This window comes from Papio anubis, chromosome 18 (genome assembly GCF_008728515.1).
Source record: "Papio anubis isolate 15944 chromosome 18, Panubis1.0, whole genome shotgun sequence".
Taxonomy (NCBI): Eukaryota; Metazoa; Chordata; class Mammalia; order Primates; family Cercopithecidae; genus Papio; species Papio anubis.
This window is the reverse complement of record NC_044993.1, coordinates 41,652,418-41,670,543: the sequence shown is the minus strand read 5'-3', so window position 1 is coordinate 41,670,543 and position 18,126 is coordinate 41,652,418. Positions and strand designations below refer to the sequence as shown.

Sequence of the window (18,126 nt, the reverse complement as noted above, 5' to 3'; positions counted from 1 at the left end):
ATTATTATTAGATATCAATATCTACATTAATAGATAACAGAGAAGAAAAGAGGAGGGGCGAAGAGGAGACAGCAGGAAGCTAATCTTTGTAAACATCAGGCAGAGAAAGAGCCAGATAAGGTGAGTTCACAGAATAACAGAATTCAAACACAGGATAGTGCTTGGCACATACGAGGAATGTAATATATGTGAGCTGAGTCTCCTTTCCCTTCCCCTTTCTGTGTCCTTGGTCCTTCCAAGGACCAGCACACAGTACTCTCATATTATTTTGGGTCTTACCTAAGCCAAAAAAATTTTACATGATAGATTAATTCACACTAAAAAATGAAAGATACTCTGTATTTGCCCTCCATGAAAAATTTGAATTTTAAAGGGAGAGATCTTGGAAAGGGCAGTTTTTAACCAAGGAAATGGTGGGGCACCTGGCCAAGCTCCCAGTCTCAGGTCCTGAGCGCCTGGCAGGCAGCCTGCCTGCATGGCCTGAACAAGGCTACCTTGGACACCACCAGGTTGATCTTGTGCAACTCTGGGCCCAGGCTCTTCCCTTCTTCCTCTGGCTCGAGGGCATCATCTCTAGGCCTGGTCACCCCCTCAGAAGTGTGTCCATTCCTCTCCAGCTCCAATGCCCCATTGACGATCCCGGGACAGGTCTGTCGCCAAGACAAGGTGGCCTCCTCCAAGACCAGAGCTTTGCTGGGGTCTTGTAATGTCTGGACATAGAAAACAGGGCTCTCCTGGAGGAAAAACTTCTGAAAAGACAAAAGGAAATAGAGGGAGGAGGAATGCAGTTCTTTAGTTCAGCAGGAATGTGTTCCCAGTTTTACAAGCCTGCCAGTTGGTATGGTTTGCTGAATTTCGAATAAGCAGTAAAAGTTTGCAGAAGTACCACCAGTTAGGAAAGGCCAGTTTCTGCGGGTGACAATTCTAGGTCAGCGTTTTCCAAATTTCAGAGCACAGGGCTGCTCTTCCATATTTGCAAACACTGCACTATCAACGGCAACTCTGCTCAGGAGGTTGACTAAGGACTAACCTACATTAGCCTCATCCCAAGTGATGATAGCCGTTGACTCATAAGACTGATGTTTTTCTAATTAAATTCTTTTAATATTGGGCTGGACATAATCGCTCATGTCTGTAATCCTAGCACTTTGGGAGGCCAAGTCGGGGGATTGCTTAAGCTCAGGAGTTTAAGACCAACCTGGGGAACATAGTGAGACCTCCATCTCTTTAAAAAAAAATTCTACTTGTAGCTATTGAGAATAAAAACTCTGTCTGTGTCTCACACTGGGGAAAGGTCATTTGGGGTCATACATTTCAAAAGGTGACCATCAGCAGGTCACTTCTCTCTGCATCTCCAGCTCCCTGTCTATAAAGCATAAGGGTTGAACTACATAAATTCTAGCAATCAAAAGAATGGGAGGGGAGTATGATCCTACGGAAGTCAGGATTACATTCAAATAGGCCTACCTGGAGATATGCTTAAGAGATCTAGAAGGATGCTTCCTGACATTTTGGACTCTCTTACCCATCCTTCTGAGCTCTGATTGCGGCTTCCTCATCTCTGCCGCCTCCACAGGTGAAAACAAGCACAGAAGGGGAGAATGAATGGACAAACCCAGTGTCCCACGGGAAGGAAGGCAGCGGCAGGAGCCTTCTCACAGCTGCTGAGAAGTCAGGGAAGCGCGCTGGGCTGGTGATAAGCAAAGCACTGTTTGTGTTACTCAGAGCAGCCAAGTTCGTTCCAGCCTCAGGGCTTTCACACTTGCTGTTTCCTCTGCCTGGTCATCATCACTCAGTCACCTTGGCAGGGGCCTTTCTTAACCAGGCTCTTCCCAGGAGCCCCCAGCCCTCCCCAACATACTCCCTAGAACAGGCATGTCCAATCCCTTGGCTTCCCTAGGGCACATTGGAAGAAGAATTGTCTTAGGCCACACAGAAAATACACCAACACCAGCGACAGCTAATTAACAACAACAAAAAAAAATCGCAAAAAAACAAATCTCCTAATGTTTTAAGAAAGTTTACAAATTTGTGTTGGGCCACATTCAAAGCTGTCCTGGGCGACATGCGACCCGTGAGCTGCAGGTTGGACACGCTTGCTCTAGGACATCACATTGTTTTATTGGCATCATGGCTCTTCATGTGATCTGATCGAATCCTCTTTGATCATTAATTTACTTATTAATTGTCTGTTTCCAATACCAAATCGGAACTCCCTGACAGCAGGGACCCCTGTTCAATGCAGTATTCTCAGTGCCTAGCTTGTGGTAGGAGCTCAATAAATATATATATATATTTTTTGCATTAATGAATGAATGAGTGAATGAGTGATAATAGGTCGTGGACTGCATGTACATAAAAGTCGGGTGACTACAAAATGACTTTTAAAAATTGGTTTAGATTAGGGTTTTCAAACTTAGATGCCAACTATATAAATAAGTGAAGTGGACCATTTCTAAGATGATACATGATAATTAAAATGCAGCTCCAGGCCTGGAGGTGTAATAGGGTATGGTAGAGACTGCAGCGAACTGCAGCTAAATGCCTCCATCTAAACAGGGCAGCTATCACCTCAACTCCAGCTGCTTGTGGCCATGGTAGATTGTGGTCCAGGGTCACTAGATCTTCTAATCATTCAAGAGAATTCAAAAATCTGGGTTTTCACATAAAATGTCCAAGTGTTTCAATGCAAGCAACATCTATGGTGTTTTTCTAAAACAAAACTATCTATCAGGGTAACTCTATGCAAACCTGGATAAAGTCTGCAGAGCATCTGTCTGAGACCTGGTTTAGACACACTATCCTAAGATCTCCTTGGAGACTGAGACCTGACCCAATTCATCTGTCTTCCCAGGCCCCACACCAGCCTTGGCACAGGAGGTCACTGAGTTAGCTAATCCCTCTCTCAACCTAGGCCTTGGCCAGGGGACATGTTCGGGAGGAACATCACAGGGGCTGAAGGCAGAGGAGCGTCCAAGCAGGGGGCCTACAGCCAGTCCCCTGACCACCTACCTTGAACCTCATCACCGCAGACTTGGAATTCATGAGGCCTTTGACTGCTAAGGGCACAAACAACACTGACAGCCGAAGGAGAGTCAAGGAGCCCAGCATGCTGAAGGCCTGGATAAGAAGGGGAGGAGGCAGTAAGGGTCGTGGCCCTTCCTGCTTCCACCATTCCCTGGCACCCGCATCCCTGAGCCGCATCCTCAGCATCCAACAAGCAGCTGGTTCATCCAACAGAGGCTAAGTTAGTGTTTAGGGGGAGACTGGAAAAAGCTGGGGAAAGAGCACTCGTCTTGGAGTCTTAGAGTTAAAGGTCTAGTCCCTGTTGCAGCTTAGCCACTGACATCTCTAGCTTTGGGCAGGTTGCCCCTACCGCAACCCAGTTTCCCCACTGGCATAGTGAGAAAAATCATGAAGTACATACAGGAATAAAGTTGGGAAACACCAAAAAAATTCATGTGAGTGAGCATTGCTTCCTTTCAATGGAGCTTGGTGCTATTCTTGCTGTCAAGGTCCTATTTCTTCTTCTTTGCCTTAGATGTTTGTTTTCTTTCTAACATTCAACATCTCCTTACCCTTCATGCCTAACCCATGCTGCACTGTGACTAGAGCAAAACCCCTTAGGCTCTCAGGACCCCAGAAGGTGCCCTCCTGGAGGTGCTGAAAGAACCTTCCAATCCATGCCTATCTCTCCTCCTTTCTTCTCCTGGCTCCATCCAAAAATGAACTCCAGTGGAGCAGGAATGCCTTGGTCTAGACCTGCCTTGTGTCATCTCAGTGTCAGCCTCAAGTGCCTCTGAAAGTATTCCTTCTATAGCGCCCCCAACACCCTCAGAGTTCTCGGGGTTATTTCCCTGGTGCATGCCTGAGCCAAGCAGAGGGGCCAGCCATCTGGGGCACACACAATCCCTTGACCGCAGACTCTCAAATGTTTCCCTTCTTGCTCTGGGTGCTGCCTCCTGGCTTCCCCAGTTGGATTACCACCCCTCCAAGAGCGGCACCCTGTCTTATTCTGCTCAAAGAGCTGGGATTCCTAACCCTGTAAGGCAGCTGCCACTTCTCAGGGCCGGGTTCTGACCACGAAGGAAAAGACCAAAGAAGCTATACCTTTGTATTTGAAGTGCACTTCCGGGGCCCTTATTTAGGGATTAGAGGAACTGCTCAACCTCAAGGTGTAATTCAAATTGTCAGAATTTTAACTACAGGGACGACCTCCCCCCCACCCCTGATGGGTCTGCTGTCCAGTCCGCCCACAGGGCTGTCCAAGATGTCACTTTTTAAGATGGGTTGAGATGGAAGACAGTGCTGTACTTTTGTCTGGAAAATCAAAATGAACATATAGTGTTCATTTACAAAGCCTTCAGACCTTTGAGGGGTATGGCTAAAAAAGGACATGTGAGAAAACTCCCGATCATGATGGGGAGAAAACAAAGCCCCCCAAACCCTTACCGTTGACGTCGTGAGTTTCAACTTCAAGGATGTGTGGACGAGAATCCAGGCTGCTGTGGCCACTGTGGGGATGACGAACAAGGCTACAGTGGTCAGGCTCTGGACAAGCCCGCACTTCTCCAATAGTTTCCTTTCCTTCCTTCTTAGGTCTGGGAAATAAAAAAGAAATACACCAAAGATAACCACAAGAACATTCTCCAAAGAGCACAGCACCATCCCCAAAGCATCAAAAAAAAAAAAAAAAAATCCCCAAGAGGTGAGAGGGACTTGGATCACCATGCCATCATCAGGTTTGGAGCAGAAAGCCAGACTTTCCATACCTTCAATGATTTTTGTAAATGGTTTCTCCCATGTGTACATTTTAATCAGCTTAATGCAAGTGAGAACTTCACTGGTCACACGAATGCGCTGGTCGCTGACCTCAGATGTGTCATGCTGAGCCTTCACAGTCATTCTTGTCACGAATACCTGGAGTCAGGATACAGCAAGTTTGGAGTTGATCTGCAAGGGCTTCCTTTGACAAAGGCAGGAGGGTTCAGTCTGGCATAAGTAGGGCAACTGGGTGTATTTCCAAAGAGAGGTTTTCCAGTCGAAGCTCTCCAGGCCACCATGCCTTAGGGCATCCCAGGGGCCTTTCTTTCCTGAGTCCCAAGCCAGGCTGTGGCTACTGAGACAGAAACTAAACTGAAATGGTTCCTCTGTCTTCTGGAACCATAAATCCTCTAATAATTAAAATCACCTTTCAATCAGAGTGCCTGCACTCAGGAAAACACTCAACTTCAATAATTCAGAGCACACACAATCCAAGAGTCATTTCTGCTTTCTCAATTTTATTTCACCTGAATCTTTGGCAACAAATGTGCTTCCCTTTCCCCATTATACTGTGCTCAGACAAATGTTAAATGCTGGCTGTGTTATTACACCAGCACATTCTGGGTAGAAGAGATGGAACAAAAATCTTGCACAGAGATTATCTACAAAGGAAAGCTGTCAAAGCAGATAATCTCCCATAGAAAGCTATGAGGTAGACTTTGCACATCACATTCAGCTCTTAGTTACTTATTAACCAAATGTTGTGACCAGAGAATAGTTTGAGGTAGGGAGTGGAGCTGAATCTTATCCACAATGGATTGAAAGGTCAACAAGAATCAACGTTCTCACTCAGAGCTATCCCAGATTCCAGAGCCCTGGGACTTCTGGGGCCCAGCACCAAATGGGTGACAAAGAGAGACATTACCTCCAGTGGGAAAACCAGGAGAAAGCATAAAATGGCAACAAATGCAGTGTATCCAATAATGAAGTAGGAAGAAATGCTGCAGATGACCAGTGATGCGCAGCTGACCAGCAATAGGGGTCCATAACACACCCCTTCAAACAGGTAGTTTACGTCACCAGTGAAGAAGCCGATGGCCTGCAAGACAGCAAGTCCACGGGCACAGGTGTCACCTCCCTGGGTACCCAGAAGTGGTGGCAGGTGGCCTTCCCATGCCCTCTCCTAGCAGGAAGGCTTGAAAGGCAGGGTGGAAGAGTAGAGGCAGACACCCCAGGTTCACATCTTTCTTCTCTCTGTTTGTGTGACCCTCAACAAGTTACTTCACCACTCTGAGCCTCAGCTTCTCTATCTGTAAAGCTGGAATAATTATACATACTTTATATGGGTTTTGTGAGATTTCAATGACATAGAAAGTGTCTGCACACATAGAATGTGATCGATAAAAGGGATATTTTACTACGATTAATACTACCACTATTACTACTGCTACTGAAACCATGCCCCAAAGAGTTAAAGAAACCAGTGACTAACAGATATTCTTGAGTTTTTAGGACAGCAGTTACAGAAAGAAACAACTTGCCGAAAGTCCCTCTGCTTGTAAGATAACAGATCTGGCTAAAATCGGTAGAACTGGTATGGCTAACTAGAGTCTGTGTAGAACCAGTTTGCTAACGTCACAGCCTAAAAATTTCCACCACATGTTTCATACTAATTCCCCGTGAATTTGCAAATGGGACCCAGGAAGAGACATGAAGAGATCACTGCATATATACAAGGGCTTTTCAGACCTCCCCTCTCATTCCACCAATCACTTACTAATCTCAGAATCCACTCCTTAAATCTTTCCTAATAAAATCACTGTCTTAAAGCAAGCACAAGGAGACAGATCTGGGCTGGACTCCTGTCTCCTTGTGAGCCAACTTGCAATAAAAAGCTTTTCTTTTCTCAAAAACCCAGTGTCAAAGTATTGGCTTCTAGAACATTAGGCAGTGAGCCCCTTTGCTTAATAACACCACTAATATCTATATTCCAGAGAATTGCTTCCATTCTTCACTTGATTCTATTCATTCTACTACTAATAATAATATTAATTAAATGTTCTCCTTTTTTTTCTTTTTTGTTATACATTCTTCTGCCTACTTCCCTCCTCCCACACGTACTGTGTGGGAGGTACTGTTATGGCTCAACGCTATATAAAAAGTAACATTTGGCCGGGCACAGGGAGGCCAAGGTGAGTGGATCGCTTGGGCCCAGGAGTTTGACACCGGCCTGAGCAACATGGTGAAACCCCGTCTCTACAAAAAGTAGGAAAATTAGCCGGGCATGGAGGCACATGCCTGTAGTCCCAGCTTCGCAGGAGGCTGAGGTGGGAGGATCACTTGAGCCCAGGAGATCAAGGCTGCAATGAGCTGTAATCATGCCACTGCACTCCAGCCTGAGCAAGAGAATGAGACCCAGTCTCAAAACAAAAACAAAAACACAAAAACTTACATTCCAAATCAGGAAATCTTTAAAGAACAATTCACTAATGTTTTCTAGAATTATAAATCCGAATCCCTTATAAAGTGATTTGCTTTTAACTTTCACCTAAACTCCTTCTAGTTTCTAGGACGTGCCCTAGTGGGAGTCTTTAAAACTTTTAAAAGTACTTTAGGGAGCAAAAATTGGTATAGCTACTCTGAAGGGCAATTTTAAAGTATCTTTTAAAATTAAAAATTGCACAAAACTCTATGATCTGGCAATTTCATTTTTCTGTTGAGAAACATTCACACATGTTAGATGAAGCACATACAAGCATGTTCATTACAGCACTGCTTACACCAGCCAAATGCTGGAAACATCCTACAAGTTGGTGGAAAAGGATTTAAAAAGTCCACCCCAGGCTGTGCTAAGTGGCTCACATCCATGATCCCAACACTCTGGGAGGCTGAGGCAGGAAGATTGTTTGAGGCCAGGAGTTCAAGATCAGCCTGGCAGCATAGCAAGACCTCATCTCTAAACAAAATTAAAAATTAGCCAAGCATGGTGATGTGAGCCTGTAGTCCTAGCTACTCAGGAGGCTGAGAGAGGATGATTGCTGGAGCCCGGGAGGTCAAGACTGCAGTGAGCTATGATGGCACCACCGCACTCCGGCCTGGGTGACAGAGTGAGAACCTGTCTGAGACAACAACAAAGTCACCCCAGAAGTAGTAGGTAATCTTGGGTCCTAGAGCTAAATTGTCAGAGCTCATGCCCCAGTCTTGTCATTTACTAGCTGTGCAACCATAGACAAGTTACTCCACGTCTCTGTGCCTCTGTCACCTCATCAGTGAAATGGAAATAATACTACAAGCTACTTTCTCATATTGATTTGAGAACGGTGCTAGATAACGCATATATAACACTTTATTAGGGTACATCGAAAGTACTGTAATTATGATTCAGCATCACTGAAAAAAATAATGATATGGTTTCGCTGGGTTCCCACCCAAATCTCATCTTGAATTGCAGCTCCCACAATTACCATATGTTGAGGGAGGAACCCAGTGGGAGGTAAGTCATGGGGGCAGGTCTTTCCCATACTATTCTCGTGACATTGATTAAGTCTCACAAGATCTGACAGTTTTATAGCGGGGAGTTTCCCTTCACAAACTCTCTCATTCTCCCTTGTCTGCTGCCATGTAAGACGTGCCTTTCACCTTCTGCCACAATTGTGAGGCCTCCCCAGCCACGTGGAACTGTGAGTTCACTAAGCCTCTTTTCCTTTATAAATTACTCAGTCTTGGCCAGGCACGGTGGCTCACGGCTGTAATCCCAGCACTTTGGGAGGCCAAGACAGGTGGTTCACGAGATCAGGAGATGGAGACCATCCTGGCTAATATGGTGAAACCCCGTCTCTACTAAAAATACAAAAAATTAGTCGGGCGTGTTGGCAGGCGCCTGTAGTCCCAGCTACTCGGGAGGCTGAGGCAGGAGAATGGCGTGAACCCGGGAGGCGGAGCTTGCGGTGAGCCGAGATTGCGCCACTGCACTCCAGCCTGGGCGACAGAGCGAGACTCTGTCTCAAAAAAAAAAAAAAAATCCCCCAAAAGCTATGTTCTACATTTTCTATTGCAAAACCAACAGGAGGACACTATGTAAAACATAGTACCATTTACATAAAAATACACAAACACAAAATCCAATGCTTTTCATGGGTAACTTGCATGTGTACCTAAATGGACTTTTGTTTTTGTTTTTGAGATTGGGTCTCACTATGTTGTCCAGGTTGGAGTGCAGTGGTACAATCTCGGCTCACTGCAACCTATGCCTTCTGGGCTTAAGCCATCTTCCTTCCTCAGCCTCCCAAGTAGCTGGGACCACAGGCGCATGCCACCATGCCCAGCTAACATTTTGCATTTTTGGTAGAGATGGGGTTTCGCTCTATTGCCAAAGCTGGTCATGAACTACTGAACTCAAGCGATTCATCCAACTTGGCCTCCCAAAGTGCTGAGATTACAGGTGTGAGCCACCGCGTCCAGTCAAATGTGCTTTAAAAGGTCTGAAGGACAAAAACCAAGTTGCTAATGGTGCTAACCTCTGGCATAGGGGAAGAAACTAGGCCTAAGGCAACTTCTATACTATTTTATTTTGTTTCCAAGGAGAATGTATTCAGATCTTTTTAAAAAATTAATTTTAGTGCAAGAGAAAAGACAAAGAAATGTTTTTAAGTAAAAAAAATTTTTTTTAATTAATTTAAAAATAAAACATAGGCTGGGAGCTGTGGTTCATGCCTGTAATCCCAGCACTTTGGGAGGCCAAAGTAGGCAGGTCACCTAAGGTCAGGAGTTTGAGACCAGCCTGGCCAACATGGTGAAACCCCATCTCTACTAAAAATACAAAAATTAGCCAGGCATGGTGGCATACACCTGTAGTCCCAGCTACTTGGGAGGCTGAGGCAGGAAACCCAGAAGGCAGAGGTTGCAGTGAGCCAAGATTGCACTATTGCATTCCAGCCTAGGCAACAATAGGGAAACTCCAGCTCAAAAATAAATAAATAAATTAAATTTAATTAAAATGTATAAGCAATTGCCTAGAAATCCTTACTTCAGAAATTACTTCCATCGCCACTCTCAAATAGATCACTTTGTTTTACGCTTCTATGAAGATGTTTGAGGAAACTGGATTTTGCATACAGCAGGTGCTCAGAATACCCAGAAAGGAACCAAGCTAGGCCTTAGCACAGGGTTCCTTAGTGAGGCAGGTGATGGCAAGGGTTGAAGACCTGGACTCTGCAGCCAGGCACCATGTCCAAATTCAGACCCCAGCACTTAGCAATCACATGACCTTGTACAAGTTACCTACTCTTTCCTTGCCTCAGTTTCCTCCTTTGTGACAATGGGGACAATAACAGAACCTGCCACACAAGAGGGATGTTAGAGAACTGATCAAGCCAATGTAAGTAATGACTTGGAGCAATGTATGGCTAAGAGTGAGTTAGCGGTTGTTACAATGACTTTCCTGAGATAAACAGGGAGATCTTTTAGCTGTTGGTCAAGTGCAGGAGGACAGTGGAGCTCAAGGCCTAATAGAAACTAATACTAATTGTACAGCTTACACGTGTCAACCACTACCCCTTGTCTACATGCTTTATATGTACAAATTCACTGAATCCTATGAGACAACAATCCTATGAGGTTGGTTCTATTATTATTCCACAGCTTCAGAGAGGCCGAACAAGTTACCTAAGGCCACAGAACCAATAAAATGGTGAACAACAATAACCATGATGATTCCAATAAATACGTAATGTTTGTCAGTGCTTGCATTTATGGAGCCCCTCTACTTGATGACAATGAATAATTCAGCAGATGTTTTTGGAACATCTGTTCTGTGTAATTCAGGTGTTGAGCCTTCTGAGAGACAGAGTGGTGAATCTGAAATGGTTTGTGTCTTTGAAGGGGGCTCATATTAGTAGGGCAGCCAGATTTGTGCAAAAAGAACTGCAAATGCTTAGCAGGGAATGCCAGTAGAGGGCTGGGTTTGGAGATCCTGTCATGGAGGAGAGGAAAACTAAACTGGGTCTTGAAGGATGAGTAGGATTTTTAAAGGGCTGGGAGTAGGAGTGACATGAGCAAAGTCACCAGGAGGTGGACGTGTCCAGTGTATTTGAGCACTGAAGGTTAGCCAAGCCTAGATGACAGGAGGAAGTCAAGCTAGGCCTAGAGGAGAGGACATGGGAAGAGATGAGGCTGGAAAGGGGCTAATGCCAGATCACAAAGGGGTTTGGCTTAAAGGAAAGGAGCCAAAGCAGTGTTGCCTTTTCCAAAAATTAAGGTATCTGTTTCAATATCAAAGTAACCCACAACCCTTGAGGCAATTGGTAAACCACAGAAAAATAGAGATATCAAAATGAAATAGATGAAATCTCAGTATCCTCCATAACTATAGGTCATAAGTTAGAGTATCTTCCTCCATTTCTGTCAATGCTTGTGCGTGTTATGCTATAAAAGAAAAGCAAGAGTAACAATGGACAGTAACAATAACCAGGCAGGTGAAAGGATTCCTTTTTTGCAGATAAGGAAATTAAAACTCTGAGATGTTACCAAAAATTGCTTTTCCCAAAAGATTTCCCTAAGCCATCAAGTCTTCCCATACCCTCACCCTCAGGTTGGCTTAGGGGATGCACTTTCCAACATGCTTCTACTTGGGATTTGTGTCTTTTTGTTAAGGGGCCTATTCCCAGGGTCTAGAACATAATCTGGCTCAGAAGAGGCCTCAGTAACTATCTGGTGTGTGTATGTGTGTGTGTGTGTTTGAGACAGGGTCTCGCTCTGTCACCTAGGCTGGAGTACAGCGGTGTGATCATAGCTCACTGCAGCCTTGAACTCTTGGGCTCAAGTGATCCTCCTGCATTAGCCTCTCAAGTAGATGGGACAACAGGTACACACCACCATGCCTGGCTACATTTTGTCTTTTTTTTTTTTTTTTGAGACAGGCTGTCACTCTGTTGCCCAGGCTGGAGTGCAGTGGTGTGATCATGGCTCACTGAAGCCTCAACCTCCCTGGGCTCAGATGATCCTCCCACCTCAGCCTCCTGAGTAGCTGGGTCTACAGACATGCACCACCATGCCCAGCTAATTTTTTTTATTTTTTTGCAGGGTTGGAAGTAGAGATAGGGTCTTGCCATTTTGCTCAGGCTAGTCTCAAACTCCTGGATTCAAGTAATCTTCCCGCCTTGGCCTTCCACAACTGGGATTACAAGACATGAGCCACCACAGATGGTTGATTTTTGTTTTTGTTTTGTTTTGTTTTTTGGTAGAGACAGAGTCTTTCCATGTTGCCCAGGCTAGTCTTGAACTCCTGACTTAAACAACCCTCCTGCCTTGGCCTCCCAAAGCTCCTACTTGTTGAATGAATGGATAAATCCTCTCTAGTCTCTGAATGTAAGTGGCATTTCCTGCATTATTGTTGACCTGCTTTCATGACACAGAGGCAATTGTTGATGGTTATCCACACTCAACCTAGGAATTCTTTTCTTTCTCTTTCTCCTTCCTCTCCTAACCCCCTTTTCTCCCTCTCTTGGCCTCCAGGGCAGTGATGTCTGGAGGAAGCGTAGGGAAGCATGGCCTGGAATAGGCAGTCCCAGCCGCTTACCTCTCCTGAGGTGATGTGTATTAGAGATTTAAACTGGATGAGCTTCTCAAAGGCAAAGGAGGAAACAGCTGCTCGGAATCTGATGGCTGTGCGCTGGTTGATGATCCAACTGCAGGAGAGACTCACAGACTTCAAACATTCAGAGAGAAAAAGGGCAAAGCAGAGTCCCACTCCAAGGACAACATTCCCCGACTGCTCTTCTGAATATTCCAGGATTTTTGGTATAATCAATGTCTACAAGGAAATGTGAGTTTGGATCATTCAGACTGCCCCGCCAAACACGTTTGATGTTTTGTTGCTGGAAGAAGGGTTGGGAGGTCTGATTCATGCTGGGGATTTGTTGAAGGATCAAAACTGACTAAGTACAATCCTGCCCTCAAGAAGCTTAAGGTCCAGTTGGAGGAGACTTAGGAGTTCAACTGACTCAGTTCTGAAATCTTAGGTGGTTGTCCTCATCCTGACAGGAGACAAGGGGCACACACAAAACAGTGATTTAGGAGTTAACGAAGTGGCTTTACAAAGGTGTGGGCAGAATATAGGAAATCCAACAAGGCCTGGTGGAGCACCATGGAGCTGGTGACAGCAGGGAACAGTGGCCTCCTTTGACCTAAGGGGCAAGAGCAGGAAGAGGTTCCAGGGCCCAAAAGGGGTGAGGCGCCCAGAGACGGTCTGGACAGGAGCTCTGATCACCAGCCTCCAAGGACAAGGAGGGAGGCCGCCCAGGGAATACGTATCCTGACCTCATCTTCTCCCTCCTTCCAGTCTCCTTTTGGAATCTCCCACTGGTCAACCCTAACCAGAAGCCAGAGGGCAGTGGGGGCTCATTAATGTGATCCACACTAGCGGCACAGGGCAGGATGGAAAATGACGGAGAGTGGATCTAGAAGACCCGGCACCTGTCACCCGACTCAGTTATCTCCATTCTGTCATAGACTGCTATTTCTTCCTGACCTACATTCACCTCCCCTGAGCTGGTACCAGTGCCTCAGTTTTCTTCTGGGAAGATTCCCATCTCCCCCATTGGTGCAGTCTAGGCTGGACTGTAAATCAAAGTGCCCCACTTCTTCTGGCCAACCAGTGATCATGTGACCCCAGTTGGCCAATCAGACTCTTTCTCTCATATGAGCCTCTTGGGCTGAGGAACTGGAGAATGATGGAAGATAAAGCCCATTCATCCCAACCATGGTACCTGGAGAAGACCATTATTTCCTGCTACCTACATTCCCAGAGTTGCTCAGCCATTTCTCAGAGGAGCTAACATGTTCTGAGCCAGGCCATATTCTAAGTGCTTTATATACTTATCTCATTTGATGTTACCCTATGAGGCAGTTCTCCATTTTACATGCAAGGGTTTCCATAAGGTCTACACTTGAGGGTGCATGGGATTCCATGGGATTCCATGAGGAAACCAAGGCACAGAGAGCATGACTATACTGCCCGAAGTCGCCCACCAGCTAAGTGGCAGGGACATGGTTTGAACCCAAGCAGTGGCTACAGGGCCACTCCTTGGTAGTTAGCTACTCCTAACCACCATGCTCTACCGTCCTCAAAAGGTCTTCACTTTCTAGACAGCAACTGAAAGACAAATGCATCTCTAACTCACGGCATGGACTTGAACATGTCACCAGTTCCATTTCTAAACCTCTGAAGCCTAGAGTCCCCCAAACCTCACCAACTCTGCCACTTACTGGCCCGAGTACACTGGCAATGCAGAAGCAGACACCCAGAAGTGCATCGAAAATCATCCTTGTTCTCTGGAACCTCAGCATCACCAGAAACACTGAAGCTTTTTCAATCCCTCGCCTTGAGACTTCTTCTTCCCAAAGGCGGTGAAGTCTTGAAAAGAGGATAATGGAACTAGTGGAATCTCTTTGCATGTGACATCCAAACATCCTAGTTCTTGCTAGCCAGGAGTTTTGTTGCAGAAATTTTCAAACATAACAGAATAAAACAATGTAGTAATCTTCTGAGTACTCATCCCCCTTCTTCCAGAATTAAAAATATTTGACATTTTTGTTTCATGTCTCCTCCCTTTAACTTTTGTTTCCTGGAGGATTTGAAGCAAATCTCAGTCATCATATCATTTTATCTGTAAATGCTTCAGTATGTATCTCTTTCAGATAAAGTCCTTTAAAAAACCATAGCAACAGGGCCAGGTGCAGTGGCTCATGCTTGTAATCCCAGCACTTTGGGAGGCCAAGGCGTGTGGATCACTTGAGGTCAGGAGTTCGAGACCAGTCTGGTCAACATGGTGAAAACCCCACCTCTGCCAAAAATGCAACAATTAGTTGGGTATGGTGGCATGAGCCTGTAATCCCAGGTACTCGGGAGGCTGAGGCAGGAGAATTGCTTGAACCCAGGAGGCAGAAGTTGCAGTAAGCTGAGATCATGCCTCTGCACTCCAGCCTAGGTGACAGAGTGAGACTCCATCTCAAAAAATACAAAAAACAAACCAACAACAACAACAACAAAAACATAGTAACAATAAAAATAACACTACAGTCAGGCGCCTATAGTCCCAGCTACTTGGGAGGCTGAGGCAGGAGAATGGCTTGAACCTGGGAGGCGAGTTGAACCAGTGAGCCGAGGTGGCGCCACTGCACTCCAGCCTGGGTGACAGAGCGAGACTCCGTCTCAAAAAAATAAAATAACATAAGAGCAGAGTAACAATAATTACTTAATGGCATTTAATGCCCAGTCTGTATTGAAATTTCTCTAATTATTTAAACATGTCTTTATAAAGTTAGTTTCTCTGAATCAAGATCCAAACAAGGTCCACACATTGCATCTAAAGGAGAAATCTGATAGAACTCTTGAGTTGCATTTTAATCTGTAAGCATTTCCCCTGGTCTGCATTTCTACGCCATTTATTTGTTGAAGAAACTGATTTTTATTCATTCTGTAGGATCTTACACACTCTGAACTGGACTGATTGCATCTCCATGGTGTTGTCTAACATAATCGTTGTTCCCCTGTGCTTCCTAATAAACTGGTCATTAGACCTAAGGCTTAATGAAATCCAGAATTCAAGTCATTTGGAAAAAAAATTTAAGAGGTGATGTAGTGTACTTCCTGTTGCCTCACATCAGAAACCACATGATGTCTGGTGTCCCACTTTTAGGAATGTTGAGGAGGTCAGTGGGTTAGGGTGTGTCAGCCTGCCTCCTTCATTTTCAAGATCTCCAACACTGATGACCACTGCCTAGCGCCACCTCCACTAGTGCTGGAAAAATGACGAGTTTTCTAATTCTTCCATTCCCTCTGTATTTAGTAGTTTGGGTATATAGTGAGACCTCATCTTTAAACAAAAAACAAAAATGGAGTGATTGCAAAAGTGTTTGTGGACAGACGTTGTGAGTAATGAAATTAAAAAGAGAATCAGTGAACTGGAAGAGAATGGAAGGAAGTCAGGAGATCTTGTACTCACAATGGTTAGAGAACAACAAGCAAACTCACATTGACTTAGCTGGTTACCTATTAAGCATCAAGTGTTTTTCCAGGTACATCATCATCATCATTATTATTATTATTATTGTTATTTGAGATGGAGTCTCACTCTGTCACCCAGGCTGGAGTGCAGTGGCGCAATCTTGGCTCACTGCAACCTCCACCTTCCAGGTTCAAGCAATTCTCTGTGTACTTTAAAAAATGAATTTGGCCGGGCGCGGTGGCTCAAGCCTGTAATCCCAGCACTTTGGGAGGCCGAGACGGGCGGATCACGAGGTCAGGAGATCGAGACCATCCTGGCTAACACGGTGAAACCCCGTCTCTACTAAAAAATACAAAAAACTAGCCGGGTGAGGTGGCGGGTGCCTGTAGTCCCAGCTACTCGGGAGGCTGAGGCAGGAGAATGGCGTAAACCCGGGAGGCGGAGCTTGCAGTGAGCTGAGATCCGGCCACTGCACTCCCGCCTGGGCAACAGAGCCAGACTCCATCTCAAAAAAAAAAAAAAAAAAATGAATTTATCACCTCTTTTGTTTCTTGCAACAATCCTATGAAGGACCATGAAATAAATTTATGATCCATTATTTATTAATTTTTTTTGAGACGGAGTCTCGCTCTGTTGCCCAGGCTAGAGTGCAGTGGTGTGATCTCGGCTCACTGTAAGCTCCGCCTCCTGGGTTCACGCCATTCTCTTGCCTCAGCCTCCTGAGTAGCTGGGACTACAGGTGCCCGCCACCACGCCCGGCTAATTTTTTTGTATTTTTAGTAGAGACGGGGTTTCACTGTGTTAGCCAGGATGGTCTCGATCTCCTGACCTCGTGATGTGCCCGCCTCCGCCTCCCAAAGTGCTGGGATTACAGGCGTGAGCCACTGCGGCCTGCCAATCCACTATTTTATACATAAAGACACAGGGCCCAGAAAGGGAAACTTGTCTGATATCATAGTCAGTAAGAGGTGAGATTCTGACCAATATCTGGCATTATCCAAAAAGTATTTCCTGGAACCATTTCTTTTTCTCTTACCAAGTAAGTCTGAGAAGGAATGGGTCAAAGTTTACCCAGTTTCTGTACTCCATGTGAAAACATGTGCCTTCAATATGTTAAGTTGCTTTGTAAATCTCCAACATCTGGCTATAGTACAACATTTCACAAACTCCTCTGACTACTGAATGCTCTTTATGGGGAGGCTCTTATGAGACTATAATTTCCAGAACACATTTGGGAACTCATTTTCCACCTGGTATCTCTCATGAAGCAGCTAGAGGTAGGAACATGAATACAGGACCTTTAAAATCACATATTCATATTCTCCCACTTTTTGTCCTCATATTACCGTGAGTGACAGCTGGTACAAGAAATTTAATCATACAACTAGTTAGTGGTGGCTTGAGCATTGGGAGACTGGGCCACTTACCCAAAGTAATACTCAGTGTCACTGTCGAATGCCTGATCCAGAAGAGAAAATCAAAACGAACTAGAAGTGGTCATTTCTAAGTTTCTTGGGACAGGCATGGTGGCTCACGCCTGTAATTGCAGATCTTTGGGAGGCCAAGGCAGGTGGATCACCTGAGGTCAGGAGTTCAAGACCAGCCTGGCCAACATGGTGAAACCCCATCCCTATTAAAAATACAAAAATTAGCCAGACATGGTGGCAAGTGCCTGTAATTCCAGCTACTTGGGAGGCTGAGGCAGGAGAATCACTTGAACCCAGGAGGCGCAGGTTGCAGTGAGCCGAGATTGCATCACTGCACTCCAGCCTGGGTGACAGAGAAAGACTCCATCTCAAAAATAAAAATAGTGATAAAAATAAAATAAAAAATGATAAATAAATAACCTTCTTGGGTTCACAAACCTTTTGGTAAATCTAATAAGAGATGTGAATTCTTGCTCCAGAGAAAGATCTCCAGCCCGTATGTACAAAATATCCATACCATTGTAGGAGATTCATGAACCCCAGGTTAAAAACCCTCACCTAGTATGAGGCCTCTTCCTACAGGAAGAGCCAAGTGGTCTGGGGTGGACCCTCCCTACCACCCTTAGGCATCTCTGGTCATCATCCCACCAAGAGATAGTCTTTAACTATTTCACTGGTTTGCCCAGCCCAGCTTCACCTTTGGACATTTTTGTCTGAGGCATCATGGACTGACAGTGGAGGGATGGTGTTCTCATCTAAGCGATTCCGAAAGCTTTGGATCATGAGTGGGGTGAGCCATGACATGGTGAGGTAGGAGAACAGACCAGCATCATCCAGGGGCTGGGGGGCAGGAAACCTAGTAGAGGGGCCACAGGGATAAGAATGAAGTCAGGATCAAGATTTTGCAAGGATGAATGATAACCTTTTTT

General features: G+C 45.2%; 1 protein-coding gene across 1 annotated transcript in view; it reads right to left on the bottom strand.

Moving 5' to 3' along the window:
• The window catches only part of ABCC11 (ATP binding cassette subfamily C member 11), a 66,791-nt gene that overhangs the window by 43,901 nt on the left and 4,764 nt on the right, over positions 1-18,126 (bottom strand). Inside the window, exons 3-10 of the mRNA XM_021931930.2 lie at positions 17,895-18,053; positions 14,029-14,176; positions 12,341-12,574; positions 5,690-5,863; positions 4,773-4,920; positions 4,453-4,601; positions 3,013-3,120; positions 495-749 (exon numbers count right to left, since the gene is read on the bottom strand). Of these exons, the coding sequence (XP_021787622.2) occupies positions 495-749; positions 3,013-3,120; positions 4,453-4,601; positions 4,773-4,920; positions 5,690-5,863; positions 12,341-12,574; positions 14,029-14,176; positions 17,895-18,053 (1,375 nt within the window). The remainder of the gene's footprint in view (positions 1-494; positions 750-3,012; positions 3,121-4,452; positions 4,602-4,772; positions 4,921-5,689; positions 5,864-12,340; positions 12,575-14,028; positions 14,177-17,894; positions 18,054-18,126) is intronic.